This window comes from Trematomus bernacchii, unplaced genomic scaffold (assembly GCF_902827165.1).
Source record: "Trematomus bernacchii unplaced genomic scaffold, fTreBer1.1, whole genome shotgun sequence".
NCBI lineage: Eukaryota > Metazoa > Chordata > Actinopteri > Perciformes > Nototheniidae > Trematomus > Trematomus bernacchii.
In genome coordinates, this window is record NW_022987733.1 from 1,502,545 (window position 1) to 1,523,280 (window position 20,736).

At 39.8% G+C, this 20,736-nt stretch overlaps 1 protein-coding gene across 1 annotated transcript in view; it reads left to right on the plus strand.

Moving 5' to 3' along the window:
* Positions 1-20,736, plus strand: part of bmper (BMP binding endothelial regulator) — a 43,061-nt gene that overhangs the window by 349 nt on the left and 21,976 nt on the right. The window contains exons 1-2 of the mRNA XM_034145803.1: positions 1-176; positions 9,354-9,439. The exon at positions 1-176 is cut by the window's left edge and continues 349 nt beyond it. Coding sequence (XP_034001694.1) covers positions 71-176; positions 9,354-9,439 — 192 coding nt within the window. The 5' untranslated portion in view covers positions 1-70. The remainder of the gene's footprint in view (positions 177-9,353; positions 9,440-20,736) is intronic.

Sequence of the window (20,736 nt, forward strand, 5' to 3'; positions counted from 1 at the left end):
CTTCTCCTTTCCCTCTGGATTGATTTGATTCCTCCGTGTTCGCTGTGAGTTTCCCTCGAGAAGCTGGAGGATGTTGCTCCGCTGCCGGATCCCTCCCTCCTGGTCCACCTGTAGGCTTTTCTTCTGCTTTTTGTTGCTGCTCCAAACGCCCCGGTCCTCCTCTCCGCTAATTACAGGTAAGATTAAAGGGCTTTTATACGGCTTCATAATAACACATCACACAACTCCCACCGTGCGTAAAATCTACCCAAAGTTACCCCGGTTATTTAGTCTCCAGTCTGTTTTGACTCCGCACCAGAATCAAAGTCAGCTCCGTTTTTATATTCCTGCTCACCAGTTATGTGTTGGTCCAATAAAAGCTCCACATTGAAGCAAAAACATCAACAAAATGCAGATAAAAACACTTTATTTAATTGTCTTTTCTTTCACAACCTCAGGTCTGTATTTTGCATCACCGCTATGGCACCTTAACGATGTACTGAAGAACTGAAACTTAATTAAATATATTATGTCTAAGTTACACGTAATTGTATAAGGTTAGTTGTAAGCAGTTATATTAAGTTTAAATAAAAAACATTAGGTTCAACTTAATATGTTTGCCTCTAACCTAATACAGTTATGTGAAATGTGTTGACATAATACATGAAATTAAAGTCAACATTTCAGTTTTTTTTCACTGAGGTTAAAAGCAGAAAAATGTGAGTAAATTGCATTTGTTTCTTGTTTGAAAGCGCCTTAATCCTGATTGGATGGCTCACATGAGGCTGGATAATAACCTCGGTTTAACCCGGGTTATCCTCCGGTGCCTCCCTGTATAATTGGTCTGCTTCGTGGAGAGATACCACCAAACCCAGCCTGGCGCGCGGTATTTGCAGCGATGCTCCACATAAATCACAGGGGCACGAGTCAATCTCGAAGTCATTTATCTGAAACTTTAGGGGAATTATACAACAATTTAGATCTTTGGGATGAAAGCTCTGCGTTAAATGATAAGAGATCTTTAGTCAAATTGTTGTTTGTGTCAGGATAAGTTATAATTAACCCAGTGTTTTAGGTAAGAGCAGGCTGTAAGTGTAAATCACTTGTGTTAAGCAGCTCGTGTCTGCTCCCCCCCTGACAGCCGCAGTGCATCAGGACATCGTCTGTTTGCCCTGCAGCGGGGACATGGGAATAATAGAGAGGCGGTGAAGCACTCCTGTAGCACTGTGAGGATTAAAGGCATTAAAGGCAATATGATATTTACCTGGGTTTTAGTTCCTTTGGGAGCGGTTCCTTGCTCAAAATAGGTGAATTTCATGCTAATTCAATAAAAAAAAAAAACATATTTCAAAAAGTAAGACTATTTGAGATCAACACTATAACTTATAAGGCTACCTAGCAAAGACAGAAGCATATAATGTTGGGGAAATAATACAAATAACCACTGGTGTTAATCAAAGTACTGCATTTAGCGTTGTGTGGTTCTTGAGTATTTCCATTGCATGCTATACTTCTACTCCAATTAAATGTGGAAGCAAACAATTTTTACTCAATCATTTGTGAACACAAGTATCTGCTGAGTCATATTTTAAATAGGTCAAGAATTGAAAACTCCGCTTTTATCCGGCAGCAAAATTAAAATTATGTTCAGATTATTTAAGGATCACTAATTATTATCCAGCGATATATTATTCTGATAATGGACATTCTGCATTATGTGTAATTTTAGTTTTGGTAATTTAAGTTGAACACTGTGGTAGTAAAAGTCTATACAAGTCTACAAAAGTCTACACATCTGAGTACTTCTTCCACCACATAATTAACATGTTGAAATATTAAAACAGTACCATCAAAATGATCGTCACAAAAAGTTTTTAAATCAAGCAGAGAGACAAATCAATTTAGATTATTTCCAGACTCTTCCCAGTGACTAAAAGCTTTCACTCCCAGTAAAGTGAGTCCAATTTCTTTAACACAATAAGAACCCCTTTAAAGTGATTCAGAACAGAGGTTTCCCTTTCTCTTTGACATCAGACGTCCACATCATGCCAAGCACAGACAGAAGTACCTGTTTTCACATCCGTCTGATAAGAATCACTTGTGATTATCAGAGCTTCCCATCTCCTCCTGACTCGTATCTGTGGAGCGAACAGAGCGATGGGGATCAGAGAGGAGCAAACCGGGACCAGATGGGTCTCTGAAGTGGGAAATGTTTGACAAGAAGAGGCCGTGTAGAAAAGCAACAACCTGCCTGTGATCAGCTGAGGATCAGATTCCTCCGCCATATGCTCTGTGTCATGGTGTCTGTTTGGGTGGAGGTGTTACAGTGGGACCGGTTAAAGTGTTTTTACAGCATTACTGCTCCTGGACACGTGTTGCTTGTGACCCTTTTCTCTTTATATCACTCTACTGACCTTAATACACTTTGATAATCTCATAAATTACCTTTTTGAAATCAGAAAGGCGTGTGTCGACTGGAGAAAAACATGCATACAAGTTACTAAAAGTACATTTTATTAGACCCTAATTGCCATCAGTTTTAACCAGAAACCTCATGGACTTCACTGATTTAAGAACTGATTTTACTTTTAATAATTGTCTGTAATGCGGTGACATAATTGCCAACGTCAGATTTATAATAACATGTATTTTGTAGCAGAGTTATTCTGGGCAAATCTGAATTATGATGATATATAAGTCTTCTTAAATCTATGGGGATAACTCATGTCTTTCTTTTTCAAACCACCCCTTGTTATTATGACTTTAGTGAAGCTAAATGAAGTAAAGTACACGTTTGAGGTAGTTGTACTAGAGTATTTATATTTTAAGCGATTGAATACGTGCACTTAAAAAAAACTATTCAGGGTTTTCAAGATAAATAAATTAACTTTTTACAAATAAAAAATAACTGCATTTTCTTACTAAACCTACAAATGTATTAATTTTGAAAGTAATATATTTGTGTTCACTTCACAATAGGGAAAACACTATTTATACTAACATATATCACTTAAATGTTTATTGAACAAATAAAGACACGCCTGGACTTGCCCGGACATTTTGATAAGGCAATGTTTTTCTTATTATTCCTATTTTATTGGACATCATTTACTTTGTAGGTAACAGTTTATAAAGTGGGTGAAATGAGCTCCTCTGCGAACTATAAAATGTGACTGACATCATTAATAATATTCCAGTACAGTGGGGTATTGTTCTGCATCACGAGTGGTTTTACCTTGAATTCGTGTGCATTTTCTTAATAACAGTTTTGATTCAGAACTTTTACTTATAATGGAGTATTTTTACTTTCCCCTCAGACATGTTTCATATCTGAAGCTGAAGCTATTTAAAGACTATTTATTTGTGTATACGTTTATCTCACATGGCTACATGAGTCCAGTAAGACGTTTATGAGACTCTGACCTTAATAAACGTTGGTATTTCACCGACTGTATCTAAAATGGACGTGACTATCGGAGCGGGATCAGCCTTCAAAGTCAGAGTGAAAGTGACCTTTACCGACCCCCCCGCTGTCCTTTAGCTGCAGCGCTTTTAATAACCCCCCCACTGTGCGTCTCATTCTGTCCTTTTTACTGCCTTTTGTTTCTCCTTTTTTTAATCAAATGACATGTATAGCGCCAGGGTTTGGATTTATACTTTCTCTCTTGGCTTTCTCTCTGGATGTTATGAGGTAAACACAGCAGCTGAGGAGGAGGAAGGTATTTTGTCAGGATGAAGACGAGGCCTCAGAGACCCAAAACCCCCCTCATTTGAACCCCCTTCGCCCCCACCAGCACCACCACTTACAGCCAGTTTAATTACACTCGAAGGTTGTAAATTTTACAGCGGTTTCGGAGTCGGCAGGGTTCGTCTGCTCTGCCAGGATCCGTGCTATAAGGAGCTATTGTTGTGGAGATTTGGTCCATTAACAGCCCAGAAACAAACTGATAGCAACCAGGACGGCGTGGCGGCCATTGCATGCATTTGTTTGTTTGTTTCCTTTACCTTACACTGGAAAAAACAAGTTAAACAATAATGAAAACAAGGTGTTTTTTCACTTGAAATAAGTACAACAATCTGCCAATAGAACAAGTGAAACATTTGCTTGGTAAGAGTTCTTGAAGACGGGATATTTAGATAAATCTGATCTTGTAATTAGCTGGGAGAACTCATTTGGAACTATATTTCACCAGAATCAGGAAATGTTGTGTTACAATACAAGCCGCAAATGCTCAAAAGTGTTAAGTTTTCTGGTGATTTTCCAATAAATATGTAAAAAAATACGTGTTTCATCTGAGATACAACTGAAAATATGATTCTTTGACTTATCAAGATGATGCATTGTCTAAAAACAAGACCCAATATCTCACTACAGTGTTACTTCTGAAGTTATTGTGTCTTATATCAGGTGTAGAGACATATTCTGACCAGATGTTAGAAACATATACTGGGTTTTTGTCGTGTATGGCTCACTCTTTGGGGCTTATTTGGTGAGCAAAACGGACGCCGTTTCGAAAAATAAAAGGATATCTGTTCATTCTGTCTATTAAAACAAAAGATGTAAAGATTGTCAAGTAAATTCCTTACTTAGTGAACTTGTATGTCAAACTAAAATGAAGTCAAAAACGGAGTCGAGGTATTTGTCACACACTGATAACAAAGCAAGGTCTACAAGCAGTAGTGGTTGAAATCTTGCATTCAAAATGTTGCTGAACTAAAAGTACTAAAGTATTGGCATCAAAATATACTTAAATACTAAAAGTGCTCAAAGTGCAGAACGATCATTTTCTGATTAGTATATATTATATCTCTGGATTAGAAATAGTTATCCATTAATGCGGACATCAGTTTAATGTTAACAGTGTCGTTTTATAACTCTCAGTAGGCTTAATGTATGCAAAGCTAGTCAATGTACATGCTAATGAGCGATCTTAATGCTAAGTAGACTAAAACATCCATCCCTTACACTTTAAGGCTGCCTTTACAAGGGAACGTTTGCGTTTATGCACAGTATGCGTTTTCAAAAATGTCTTCCGTTCACATGCATTCGTTTCATTTAACGTGTCTGTTCACACGAGACCGCTCGAAAGCGCTGGACAAGCTGTAGTACATATGCCGGGACTGTAAGTGGCGCTGTAACTTCCGCCACAAAATACACCAAAAGCAGCGAAGAAGACCCCGGAGCAGCCCGGAGCAATGTTGCCATGGCTACCCTTCTGTTTATGCCCTGCGGTGGATTTAGCAACATGTAGTAGTTAATGTAATTCTCCATGTCCACTTGTTGCTGATGGTTGTGGTAGAGGAGCTGTAGATGTTGCACTAACATCTGTAGCATGGTCAGTAGCAGTAGCACTAGCAGTAGCTACTGACAGTAGCTACTGGCCATGCTACAGCAGTGAGCAGCAGAGGCGGGGAGAGGCGGGGCTATCGTTATTTTTTCAGGAAATTATCGTATAGAGGCGATTACACGGACTCGTTTGACCCCCCAGAGAGTTTCGTTTGCAGATCTATCCACCTTGGGACCCGTTATCGTTTGTGGGGTCCGTTTCTATCGCTTTGTTACGGCCTTGTGTAAATAATAGGGCTATACGCAAGAGAAACTATGCAGATACAAACCGTTTCGTTCTCGTGTAAAGGGGGTCTAAGTCTGTAGGGAAACTACCCTCCAAACTCCTTACCTGCAGGATATCGCCATGCGTTGTTTGTGGCATAGATTTAGCTAAACGGTGCATTTTCTAAAACCTCAACATTACAACAAAGCAAACATTCAGCGGGTCAGAAGCTAAAGGTCACAGTGTGATAAGAGCCTCCACAAATATTGCTCAAAAAACATCTTGGTCTTTAACGTCATGTTTGCAGAGCGTGTACAAATCTTTGGGTGTTTACTGCTTGTACAGCTTTTTGCCAAAAGGTGAGATAAGAAAACCCGTAAAGGATCGCGATGGAGTCACTGGATGAAGCAGAACATGGAGAAGAGAGTTTCTAGTTTGGTCAGAGTAAATACACAGCTTTTTGTTCCAGCAGAGAGGGACAGATATGATCAGCTGGAGGAAACAGGAAGTAGTTTGACACTCAAACAGAGCGCTTAAGGATGAGGATTTACCTCCGATGACCTCTGTCTAACTCCCAGATCAGGACAATGAGTAGGAAGGAAGTTATCATTTTAGCAATTTAAACAAACCTGGCACATGAACAAAGAGCAGGTTTCTTTCTCTGCTGTTATCCGAAAGAGAAGGAACCGTGAGATGTTGACATCTGTCTGCTTCTACCCATAAACCCTTGTCTTTTGGGGTCGTTTCCTGTCCTTGGTTCGGGTTACATTTGCTCTCGTAACCAACTGAGTGACTTACGTTTTTTAAGACCTCGGTTTATATGTGAGTGCTTTTACCTGGACAGACAAACCGCACACAGTGGGATGTGTCGTAGAAAGGGAAGAAACGTTAGCCGGTGAGTAAAAGTGATACAACTGAAATGCCTTAAACATGCATTATTTATAATGGCCAGCCCCCTGCTGGCGTCTCTGTGCAAGAAAACGTCTGATTGTATAGAAGTCTATGGCCCTTGCCACACGGAGACGATAACGAAAACGAACCAAATTCGATATCAAAAAAGTCTTCCGTCCACACGCAATCGGCACCAGAAACGTGTCCGTCCACACGAGACCGCTCGACCCGCTGGAGACGCTGTAGTACATATGCCGGGCCTGTAAGTGGCGCTGTAGTCCTGCCACAAAATACACCAAAAGCAGCGAAGAAGACTTCCCGAGCATGCATGGTTGCCCTGGTTGCCCTTCTGTTTGTTCTCCGCTGTGAACGCTCTGGCTCTTTTTCTCCCTCCCCGAGGCAAGCGTGTGCTGCTGCTGTAATTCTCTCCGGTTAGTCCTCCAGCAGATGACAAACACCCACCTCTCCGCCTCTTCCAAGGAACGAGGGGACCGTGCAGCAGAGTTTCAGTTAGATTTTTTTTCCACCGGTCAACATGTCCGTTAAAGTTTAAATCTTCCGGACAAAATTAGAAAAGTGCCGGTCAAAGGTCTTCTTTGTTATTTATTGAGCTTTAAAACAAATGAATAACGACTCTATATAATAATATAAGAATAATACACTAAGTCTCTATTTTCCTCCCCCTCTTCTGACAGCCCAGCAGCTGATCTCTGAGCAGGAGAGGTGGGAGAGGCGGGGCTATTGCTTCAACGTTATCAGGACATGATCGTATAGGCGTAAACACGGAGCCCCCCCAGAGCGTTTCGTCCGCAGATCTACCCACCGTGGGACCCGTTATCGTTATCTGCGTTTCCCTGTCGGCCTCGTGTGGCCGAACCGTCTATCTGATAGAGAACTGTAGCGGATACGACCCGTTTCGTCTCTGTGTGGCTAGGGCATATAAGGAAATGACCCAACTTCTAACTCGATGTAAGAGTCAAATTGATGATAAAATAACGTTTGCTTTAAGGCATGACGTCTTTCTTTTCATCTCACCATTTATCTCTTTCAGTTCTTGCAACACTAACGACTAGAAATGTCTTATTATGCACTTAGCTACACCTTCTCTTGGCTCTTCTAGTCACAAAAAAAACAAGATAGCATCACATGTTAGCGCACCAACCAACCGGCAGATAGAAGTCAATGATCAAATGGCCCTACTTGTCACTTGATGTATTACCTCGCTAAGTATTTCCTGGTAAGTTTATGGGCTCTTTGGCTGTTTCAAGTGTTCTTTAATAATGCAGGATTTGTTGTATTTGTAAATTATGTTCCCAAGTACCTTAGGTTTTATGGCGTGGCCTCTCTTATTGTCGTCTGTTCATGAAACTAATTGTAATGTTTTGATCTCCTGAATATGATTTTAAGGCGTTTGGTTGTACGTAGCTCCACCTACTTTTCTGTCACTACTATTCCCCAAAACCAATAACAGAGAGCTAATAGATGCTAAAAAGGCTACGTAAAACTATGTAAAGATACGTAAAGCGCAGGGAAACTGACCTCTGGTTTTCCCTTACGAGCTCTTGCTTATTATTACAGAAATATTGATTGGTACAGTTTGATCCTCTGGTCGTGATTCACCTGCTTTCAGTTCACAGCTTATTGAACACGAGCTTGTGTGACGTCATGTGGTCCTGACAGAGGCGGGAAGTAGTGGAGTACAAATACTTTGTTACTGTACTTAAGTACATTTTTCTGGTATCAGTACTTTACTCCACTACTTATTTTCTGACGACTTTTTACTGTTACTTCTTACATTTTGAACACAAATACCTGTACTTTCTACTTCTTACATTTTGAACACAAATACCTGTACTTTCTACTTCTTACATTTTGAACACAAATACCTGTACTTTCTACTTCTTACATTTTGAACACAAATACCTGTACTTTCTACTTCTTACATTTTGAACACAAATACCTGTACTTTCTACTTCTTACATTTTGAACACAAATACCTGTACTTTCTACTTCTTACATTTTGAACCCAAATACCTGTACTTTCTACTTCTTACATGTTGAACACAAATACCTGTACTTTCTACTTCTTACATGTTGAACCCAAATACCTGTACTTTCTACTTCTTACATGTTGAACACAAATACCTGTACTTTCTACTTCTTACATGTTGAACACAAATACCTGAACTTTCTACTTCTTACATGTTGAACACAAATACCTGTACTTTCTACTTCTTACATGTTGAACACAAATACCTGTACTTTCTACTTCTTACATGTTGAACACAAATACCTGAACTTTCTACTTCTTACATGTTGAACACAAATACCTGTACTTTCTACTTCTTACATGTTGAACACAAATACCTGTACTTTCTACTTCTTACATGTTGAACACAAATACCTGTACTTTCTACTTCTCACATTTCCCAAACAGGCTGGTTCCTTTAGTTTGAATGTGTGTTTGGTGGCGTGATCATTATTATTTAGAGTCATTGCGTGCCTATTGATTTGAACACGATCCGTGTATCCATCATTTCCTGGTCTTCTCTAAAGAAGAGGGACCAATGAAAACGTTGTCATGTTGCCGTTGTTCAGCATGGAAACATTCATTAGCTAACAATGACATTATTGTTCTATTCATATAAAGGGAGGTCAGGTACTCTTTAAAACAGCTGCTAGTTATGGGTACTTTTTACTGAAGTACATTTCAAAGCCCTCTTTACTTTTACTTGAGTGAAGAAGTTTAGTCAGTACTTCTACTTGTACCAGAGTATTTTAAAACACGAGTATCTGTACTTCTACTTGAGTAAAGGATGTGTGTACTCTTGCCATCTCTGCTGACAGCTGATTGCGAAGGTAAAGGTTTGTTTACAGTCAGAAGTCCAGACCTTTGTCTCACCTCGGTCACTTTTTTGCTGTCGTACTCAGGTACCGAGGCCAGCTGTGAGAACGAGGGAGAAGTCCTCCACATCCCCAACATCACGGACAACCCCTGCATCACCTGCGTCTGCCTGGTAAGAACCACTACTTCCTAAAATGTTTCAGAGATGTTGAACACCTTGCCTTCAGCACCTTGACGTGTAATTGCTGCTTCAGCTTTTCCGCTCGAGCTGATAGGGAAAAATGACCTCTTTAAGCCCTGATAGTGATATTTGTAAAGCTGATTATCGAGCCGTGTGTGTCGTTCCTTATCGTCAGGTTGTGAAAGATTTGTAACACTCGGACAGGACTTTGAAACGCAATTTTTTAGCGGGAGCTCAGGGGAGATGGGAAGTGGAGATTGTTGGATTTGAGGGTGGATTTTCTAAGCATTTCACAACTTTTTCAGCAAAACATAAAGCTGATATCAGGGTTAAAGGCGCTTATCAATGCAAGTTCACCAGTTTATAAGAAGGATTTGATGTTTTAATGCAACTTCGTGGCACTTGAGGTCAGGATGGCAGGGTTTTTGAGTGATTTGCGAGTGTAGGAAAAGCACTTTGTAACACTGTTTTTTCTGAGGATTTACAACAAACTTGAAGTGGGGATTGTTTGTTTTAACAGACATGGCTGTCGTCAAGCTGTCTTGGTTCGGCCCGGCAGTTAAAACCAGGCTACAAAACGTTAAGGGACGACTCTTTCCTGAAACATGTGCTCTCTGACCCCTGACCCCTAACCTCTTCACCACCATTACTGCTGTAGAGGTCTTTGTTTCAGGGGATGAGAATGGCCTTCTCTGTGTCAGCGCTCCGAACAGCGGCTGAATGAGAGGTTTGGGGTTTTAAAAGGCGTCACATGATCACAGTGTATCCTACAGGAAGCGAAGGGTGTGCACTTGAGGGCTGCTTGTGTGTTATCTGCACCTTTAGTATATACCTAACACTGATAAAATAATCTGCACCATGTCTGCTGACAATGTTTGTTTCTGATTGACTTGCAACCTCAAACATGTCTTGAAGCATTTGTCTGATGGCCTTACTCAATCATGCCTGTATAAGACGACTCAAACACACTTCTTCTTGTATGATTTGAGCGATTACAAACCCTAACCCTAATGTTTTGGGTAAATGTGTATAAATAAATGCACAAGATATGAAATACCTCCCAAGATTCTGCCATCATAAGTTAGTTCCAGATACTATAAATTATGTCACCTTGTTTCAGTACATATTACACTTTTTTAAAGGAAAATACAACTTTCCGGTCATTTCTGATTGGCTGTTTGAGCCTTTTAAACATTATTAAAGAAGACAGTGGTTATTTGTCATATAATTAGATTTATAATGCACCATCAAGTGTTCTGATAAAATAATATAATGGAACTTATGGAGGAAAACGCGGCAAAAGGTCGATATTTGCCTTCGTTTTGGATTGAGTTTTCCTATAATGGGGCTCCTATATGTCACCTTGTACACACACATTTTAAACATACACTTTTTCATGGAAAATACAACTTTTTCCGGTGCCTTCTGATTGGCTCTTCCTCCCCCCCCCTCCCCCTCCTCAGTCAGACTGAGCCGTCCTCTGTGTTATCAGGCAGACATCAGCCAAAGCCCTGCTGAATGCTATCAGTCATCAGCAGGCAATGGCCGGCCTTTCATCTCTACTTTAACCCCCCGCTACACACACACACACACACACACACACACACACACACACACACACACGCACACACACACACACACACACACACACACACACACACACACACACACACACACACACACACGCACACACACACACATACCATGTATACATCACTTCAGGGGACATTACATTGACTTTCATGCATTTCCTGGAGACTTATCCTAACCTTAACCATAACCAACACATGCCTAACCCTTACCCTAACCCGTACCCTTACCCTTACCCTTACCCTAACCCTAACCCTTAACCTTACCCTTACCCTTACCCTTACCCTTACCCTTACCCTAACCCTAACCCTAACCTCATGGGGACCTCCATTATGTCCCCATAACGGAGGCGAGTCCCCACACGTGACTGTGTAAACAGATTTAGGTCCCCACAAGTATAGTAATGCTAGGCCACACGCACACACGCACGCACGCACGCCCACACACACACACACACACGCACGCACACACACACACACACACACACACACACACACACGCACGCACACACACACACACACACACACACACGCACGCACGCACACACACACACACACACACACACACACACACACACACACACACACACACACATCTTTATTGAATTTGGCCTTTGTATATCCCCTTAAAACGTTTCAAACTTCAGATGCACGGCTCTATTTTTGCCCTCAAGCACAAACCGGTATCAGTCAGATATCAGCTTGGTACATTTTTAAATATTCTTCAAAGGTAAACAAATACACATACATCCGAGTACTTAGCCAATGGATCTGCCTCTGTTTAATGTGCGTAGTAAGGATTAAAACTGCACTTTTACACAGTAATTATTGTAAATATGAGAAAAGCTTGTGTCACTGGCACTAACTTGGACTTCATAGTTCAAAAGCAGGTGAAAGTCTGATCAATAAAGTAAAAATAGTGTAGGAAAATGTAGTTTTATGTGTTATTAGCTGGAGAAACATCTCAAAGTTTGATCGTTTACTGTTCATTTCATCACATACATGTGTTAAGGGGTGAAGGTTTTGTTAGCCATATTACAGAGCAAATGATTAGCCTTAAACTTGTTGGAAGATTATAGCATCGGCCAAAGAAGAAACCAGGAATGTTATGCGTGGATTAGAGTTGCAGGATGGATCATTTTACCAGAGGTCCAACTAGTTATTATTATTTTAACCGTATGGACTCTGGCTGATTTGCAGCATAATGCTATAATGCTCTTTATTCCTCTTTGGCTTCTGTCAGTCTATTCTTACCAGCAAGAGGAAGTTACTCCATGCTCTGTAACCAAACATCCAGGTTCAAATCAAGTTAAACCAGACCTTGAGTTTAAAAAATGAGTTATTTCGGCACTTTAACCTGTAGGACTTAGATCTTTAATCTTGTATTGCGGATTGTGTACAAATCTCTGGGTGCTTTTACAGCTTTCAGGTGAGATGTAAGATCATGTATACCACAGAGAATGGAGAAAAGGCCATCAGGTCTCCAGTGTCACTCAAACATGGAGAGTTTTGCTGTTTTGGGGGTTTGGCTCTCCAGTTGGTCCTTTACCAGAGGTGGGACGTAGTGGAGTACAAATACTTTGTTACTGTACTTAAGTACATGTTTCTGGTATCAGTACTTTACTCCACTACTTATTTTTCTGATGACTTTTTACTTTGACTTTTTACATTTTGAACACAAATACCTGTACTTTCTACTTCTTACATTTTGAAGACAAATCCCTGTACTTTCTACTTCTTACATGTTGAACACAAATACCTGTACTTTCTACTTCTTACATTTTGAACCCAAATACCTGTACTTTCTACTTCTTACATGTTGAACCCAAATACCTGTACTTTCTACTTCTTACATGTTGAACACAAATACCTGTACTTTCTACTTCTTACATTTTGAACACAAATACCTGTACTTTCTACTTCTTACATGTTGAACACAAATACCTGTACTTTCTACTTCTTACATGTTGAACCCAAATACCTGTACTTTCTACTTCTTACATGTTGAACACAAATACCTGTACTTTCTACTTCTTACATTTTGAACACAAATACCTGTACTTTCTACTTCTCACATTTCCCAAACAGGCTGGTTCCTTTAGTTTGAATGTGTGTTTGGTGGCGTGATCATTATTATTTAGAGTCATTGCGTGCCTATTGATTTGAACACGATCCGTGTATCCATCATTTCCTGGTCTTCTCTAAAGAATAGCGACCAATGAAAACGTTGTCATGTTGCCGTTGTTCAGCATGGAAACATTCATTAGCTAACAATGACATTATTGTTCTATTCATATAAAGGGAGGTCAGGTACTCTTTAAAACAGCTGCTAGTTACTGGTACTTTTTACTTAAGTACATGTCAAAGCCCATACTTCTTTACTTTTACTTGAGTACAGAAGTTTAGTCAGTACTTCTACTTTTACCAGAGTATTTTAAAACAAGAGTATCTGTACTTCTACTTGAGGAAAGGATGTGTGTACTGTTGCCATCTCTGAGTACCTGCTAATAGCTCTACGGGTATGGACACACACACACACACACACACACACACACACACACACACACACACACACACACACACACACACACACACACACACACACACACACACACACACACACACACACACACACACACACACACACCACACACACACACACACACACACACACACACACACACACACACAGAAGAGCCATTGTGTGTGTCGGGGTGTAATGGGGCCAGGAGTGGATGTGGCTGACAGACTGAGTGACAGGCAGGTCGCCATGACGATCCGTTATCTCGAAAAAGGGAGTCAGTCCATCTCCGCCACGCTCTTCATCCTCGTCTTCGTCGTCTATCTGTCTGTCCATCTCCGTGTCTTTGTCCACTCTCTCATCGCCTCTTCCTTCCCTCGCTCGCCCACAGACTCGGCTCACGCTTCTTATTCTTTTCACTTGGAGGTCAGATTTTTTGTTTTGAAAACAATCTGAATTTCTTTTCTTCCACTTCTGAGGTCTTTGAAGTGATTTTTAAAGATGACAGAGGTTAGTTTTGTGGGTTCGAATCATGTCTGTATTAGACTCGAGACTATACTAGATTGAAGCCCACATAACTATGATTTAAGAGATTACGATTTTTCCAAGAAACCAAATATATACTTATCTAATATTTTGATATAAGATGATTCACAGGAAATCCCTTTTTCTGACGTCAGAAAACTGGTTTTAGCCTTTTTTCGCATTTAAACTGTACGTTAAAGATGACAGTGGTTATTTTCCAAGATATACAAGCGATAACGCACCCTGAGGTGTTCTGATACGATGAAATAATGGAACAGGTGGAGGAATATCACATCACACGGGTCGTTATTCGCCTCCTTTTTGTATATTATTTCCTTTTAATGGGACTCTAATTGTACATTTTTGGTTTTGAAACAATCTGACATTTTTTTCTTCCACTTCTGAGGTCTTTGAAGTGATTTTTAAAGATGACAGAGGTTAGTTTTGTGGGTTCGAATCATGTCTGTATTAGACTCGAGACTATACTAGATTGAAGCCCACATAATTATGATTTAAGAGATTACGATTTCCCCAAGAAACAAAATATATGTATGTAGGCAATCCTGACGTCAGAAAGAAAATATGACCTGTAGTTAAAGTTGATTATCGTAGATATTGTTGTAACACAAAAGCAACAAACTCATGGGATTTAATATGAATGTCATACCTAGAACATTAAACAACATTTCCAGCAGCAGCAGCAGCAGCAGCTAACAGGCAGGAGGTCAGAGGTCAGACGTTAATCTGTCACACACACATTCCTGATGCACCACACAGAGTTTTTTTACACAGTGGCAGTGATCGATCTGAGGAAGAGATCAAAGGTGTTTCCTGTCAGCATCTCAACTCAAACAGTAGTGGATCAATACAGGAGGGGCGAGGTCCACCTGATAACACTGAGCCAACACCAGCGCTGAGACACTTCCTAATGCAAACAACAGGGAAATATCAACCAGATAAACATGAAAAGTGTAGTGTATGATATTTCACTTGTTTTTCAAGTCCACAATCAGACAAAAGTAAGCATGCTTTAAGAGACGATAGCAAAGTCAAATTGAACAATGCATGAGTTCATGTAACGTATTTAAGCTCGATAAAGATTTTTCATCTCCATTTTTTCCATTTTCTCTGCTTCTTTTTCACTTTTTTTGACTTCTCTCTTGTTTTTATTAGTGATGTTACGTTCACGAACAATCCGATTCTTTTGAACGGCTGTTTGGTACGAACGAAGGGAACCGAGTCGTACTTGGTGAGAGCCGTTCTTCAGTGGTACAGGTAGACGACGTGTTTTTCGGGTGAAAAAATGAGCCAAACGCAGCAGCATTTGGATGCACTTCAACAAAAACCTAGGCAATGATAAAGCGGAGTGCAACATTTGTAAAGCCAAAATATCATTTAAAGCAGGGTCAACAAATAATCTCCACTGCCACTTAAAAAGAAAACGGCTCTTTTGAACGGCTCTTTTGAACTGCTCTCGGAAAGGAATGGAGCCATAAGATCCCGCTTCCTTCAAAGAGCCGTAACTGCCATCACTAGTTTGTATGAAGTTAAGAGGATGCCGTGAGAAATAAAACACGAGTTTCTGAGTGAACAGAGAGAGAAACCGAGAGCCAGCAGTCAGTCGAATAGTGACAATTAAACGCCTTGGTGAAATAACTCAGGGTTTGAATTAAGTCATTTAAACATTGTTGTGGCCTCGGTGCCAGAAGGGACTTTACTTACTAACAAATATACATGTTATGAAAGTGTTTTGCAGGAGTACAGGATGTAAAGAGCTGGTGGCTTTTTAGATAAAGATCCATACTGCTGAAAGAGTTAAAGGGCCCATGTCATGCTTTTCTTGTTATCACCCGTCCCCTTGTGTGTTATGAAGGTGTTTCTGCATGTAAACGGTCTGCAGAGTCACACACCCTCAAAGTACACCCTGTAGCGAGTAAAACTCTAACACAGAAAAGACCTGTCTATGCTGCCCCAGAACGCCTCGTTGGAGATTTCTCTTTTTCCATTGTTTGCTTCCTGGGTACAGTTACGTGCCCATACCCAAATGGACCAATCCGTGGAGCCGTTACGTTACGTCCGCGGAGCCGTTACGTTAACACACAGACACTCAATCTTTTCTCAGCTGCAGCTCCGCCAATTTCTCCTCCCTGAGACAGCGGGACGCGGCGAGGCTGTGAGTCGGTGTGTGAGCACACACACAAACTCCCAGCCAGGCTGCGGGTGTGTGTGTGTGTTCGGGCTGGTTTCGGGCTGGGTTTCGCTGTGTTTCGGGAGGGGGGGCAGGAGCTCCAACAAGCCGTTTAGGACAGAGAGTGAATACACTATACAGAGATGCTGTATGAGGAACCAATGTGAGTTTGGAACATTGAACAATGTAAATCTATTCTAGTCGACCTCAACAATGGAATTATGACCAGTAGAAATGGCCATGACATGGGACCTTTAATACATTAAGTCGATCAACAGAATATTTAACGACAAGATAATCAATTTATCCTAATTTTTGGGATAAATATAACACATTTCTGCTTTGTTATTGTGAGGGTCTGCTAAGTTATGGTTAGATATATCAGTAACTTTGACTTCTACTACCTTTTATTTGCAACTTGTGGGTCTTATAACCTTCATCCCTTTTGGATATCAGTTAATGTCTTACTAAGGAAAGTCACTTTTCTCTTGGCAACCATTTACTTTTGTATTAGTCTCTGTCAGACGTCTGCCTCGCTATTACATTAGAAGTTATCGTGGATGTTAATTGGCTGCCCCATGCTGGACTTCCAAACTTTATTCAAACCCACACAACTATATTTAAATAGTTTGAAGATCCCAAACGTATCAGGCTACAATTTGGAGAAATGTAAACGCAACATTTACAGACGTATTTAAAACGTAATTTGAAGTCTTGTGTCATTAGTTTTAATGAGGAGCAGCTGATACAGAACGCACTGTAAATGAGATTTAAGTTGAAATAGGATTATCTTGATAACCTTTAAAGGTACTTAAGATGATATGAGAGTGTTGTTTTCAGTCCAGTGTTGTTGGCATTCTTCTATAAGAATAAACTTTATTTATATCTTTCAGTTTGTGTGTACAGACAGAGAGATCGAAATACCGTTTCCCACAATCCAGAATACAATCACAAAGAAATATGAAAATATGTATACAAATATGTATATATACACAATCAACAGACACATTTGTACATATGCACTTCACTTCAATAACTTTGAGAAATGTACATTAGTGTTAGACCGTAAAAAGTTACACAGTATGACAAAAATAATGACAATAACAAATTAGGAACATAATTAAAATATGTAAAAACAATAAAACATGAACAGTGATGCTACTAAAAATGATAAGCCAAATTAAAAAGATCAATCTTTAATTTGTAGAGGTTAAGTTGACGAATCAGCCTTCGTTTGTTTGCGATTTCCCCCCCTCCTCCGACCAGCAGGGGGCGACATTAACACGCTTGCTTTAGAGAAATCGTACGTGAGCTTTTCTCCCTCATTGGATTGTCTTTGGTTCCCATGAGCCTCTCTGTTTCCTCTCCGTCTCGTCTCTAAACTGCCGTGGCTCCTGCTCTCCGGCGGGGGGTCGCGACCTGTTGGTTTTGGAGGAAAGGGTGAAAGGTGAAAGGTGAAAGGTCACGGTGGCAGAGGGGGGTTAAGGTTCAGGAGGGGGAGGGGGGGGGGGGGGGGTGGAGGGTGATGTCCAAGGGCTTCAGAGTCCCCAATCGCATGCAAACATAAACGACCAGAGACTTTTATTTATTGTTGTGTTTAAAATATATTTGATGTTCACTCACGCACGCACGCACGCATTTTTATAACATATTCCTACCTGAAAAACCTCCTTTCGTTTGGGCCTTAAAGTTATTTTATTATTATTTTAGTTTTTTGTATTACTGCCGATTTTTATTCCATATTTTATTCAATTTCTATGTAAATACTGTTATATTTGACTTTATTTTGTATTATTTAAAAATATTTTTCTAGTTCTCTATCTGTGTTTTTAACTTTATTTTACTTTTATGTATGCACCACGACATCAAGTCAAATTCCTCTTAATATAATAATACAAACTGTTACCCATACATGAGAGTAGCACATGCTACTCCGCCCACTTTTGGGGGAAAACAAAGCTGTCATTTGATTGGCGGTCAATACAAATTCTGAAGTTTTTGCCAATCCGATCAGAAATGTAAGAAAACCGTGGATTTTCTGATCTTCAAAGAGCCCGATTACGATGGCCAGACAGGCAAACAATTACATTAAATCATTTGAAATCGACGATCGGGCTCGATATGTGGTTAAAGCGATTGATGTCCATAGATGAGAGTAACATCTACGTCACTTTACGGCCCCGCCCACTTTTGGGGAAAACCACGCTGTCATTTGAACGGCAATCAAGCCTGAAGCCACAGAGCTCTTCTGTTACTGTCCTTTCTTCTTAGAGGAAGAACAGAAACACTGAATTCTGGATTTGTTTTATGTTTGAGGTGCAATAAACGACACAGCAGCTTGTTGGCATGATAAAACTATTATTTTCCGCCTCGCTCATGAGAGTAACAGTTGGCGAAATTACGGCCTCGCCTACTGATTTTAATTTAACCACATATTGAGCCCGATCGTCGATTTCCAATGATTTAATATAATTGTTTGCCTGAATGGCCATCGTAATCGGGCTCTTTGAAGATCCACAAATCCACGGTTTTCAAACATTTCTGATCGGATTGGCAAAAACTTCAGAATTTGTATTGACCGCCATTCAAATGACAGCGTTGTTTTCCCCAAAAAGTGGGCCGGGCCGTAATTTTCGCCCGGAAGTGACGTAGGTGTTACTCTCATCTATACAAATAGAATCCAGTGTTTAAATGAAATGAAATACATCTACTTGAAGTATTTTTCATGTTTTTGCTACCTTTTACTACTACTCTACTACTCTTAGGAAGTCAATATTGTTCTTAATACTGCGTTAAATGTATCTGACAGCTTTAGTACTTACCAATTAAGATTATTAGCTAACAGAATAATTTAAATCTACGTTGAAATATAACTATATTTAGTTTTTTATTGGTTGATGAAGGTGTGAATACCCTACGTTTAATATTTCTACATGTTTGATACTTTTAATTTCTTCAAAAATAGGTAATAAAGACACAGTTAATTACATTTTGAACACCTGTCGTCACATATAATATTGATATATTGACATATAGATAGGATAGATAGGAGCAGAATATAACGTAATTAAAAAATAGTCTCCACTTCCACGTGCACCAGCTGTGATGAAGACATTAATGCATTGATAATCAGAATCCATATATATGTATATATATTATTCTAAAATGGGCTTTTACACTTTTACTTTTGTTACTTAAAGGTGGGGTAGGTAATTTTGGAGAAACCAGCTCGAGTGCGCTAGGATTTGAAAATACACAGCCGGAGAAAATCTGCCACTTCCTTATAGAGCCCCTCCTCCAACACACACGAACGTGCACATGACCAATGAGGGCACGAGATAAGTTTGTGCACAGATGGAAGGCTGACAGGCAGGTAGGCCATCCAGTTATTTTAGCCGGGCCGGCTAAAATGATTGGTCGTGCTTTTTACAGTATTACGGCTTCCACAGATGATATTTTTTATGGATTTTTTGTCAAAGCACTTAAGATATTCATTGCTATCGGGATGTTAAGAGCATTCCATGGAATATAACAAGTGTTTCTGAAGTGAATTACCTACCCCACCTTTAAGTAAAAAGTACCCATAACTAGCAGCTGTTTTAAAGAGTACCTGACCTCCTTTTATATTAATAGAACAATAATGTCATAACAAAAAGTGTATCTCGAGCCGGTTTCTCAAACTTACCTACCCCACCTTTAAAGTATATTTTAATGGCACACTTTATGTATATACTTATTTTTAATGCAAGACTTTTACTTGTACCAGAGTAGTTATGCAATTAAGTTCTGCTACTCTCAATGGTTGCATTGAGAGGAAGATAAAGGGATGGATGATTGAGAGTGACGATGAGGAGAAGTGAAGAAGATAAACACTGAGGAGGAGAAATAGTGAGCGCTGTCGCCTCCTAGTGGCACAACAGAACAACTGACAGCGTTAATCAACACAAGAAGAGGAACAAGAGTATTACATGTGGATTCAAATTAAAAGGATTGAGATTTTAGTTTCTGTCAATGTTTTAACGACCAGTTTGGTTTCAAATTGACTTTGAAAAGTTGTTTTTTATGATGTCTCTTTGTAGATTCTGTCCAATTAAATGGTAAATGGACTGTACTTATTTAGCGCTTTATCAGGTCTTTACGACGCCTCAAAGTGCTTTACATACTACGAGTCATTCACACCTCCCTCATAGTGCCAATTGCTCTTTGAAGCTAACATTCACACACACACACACACACACACACACACACACACACACACACACACACACACACACACACACACACACACACACAAATGACATTTATTATCTGCAATTTACTGATTTGAAATGGATATTTATAACATATTTCTACCTGAAAAACCTCCTTTTCCACTGACTTTTAAAGCAGGAAAAAGCACATATGATGAACTCTTAGACGTTTTTTTTTTCCTGCAGCTGAACAGAACATGAACTTTGTGTAACTG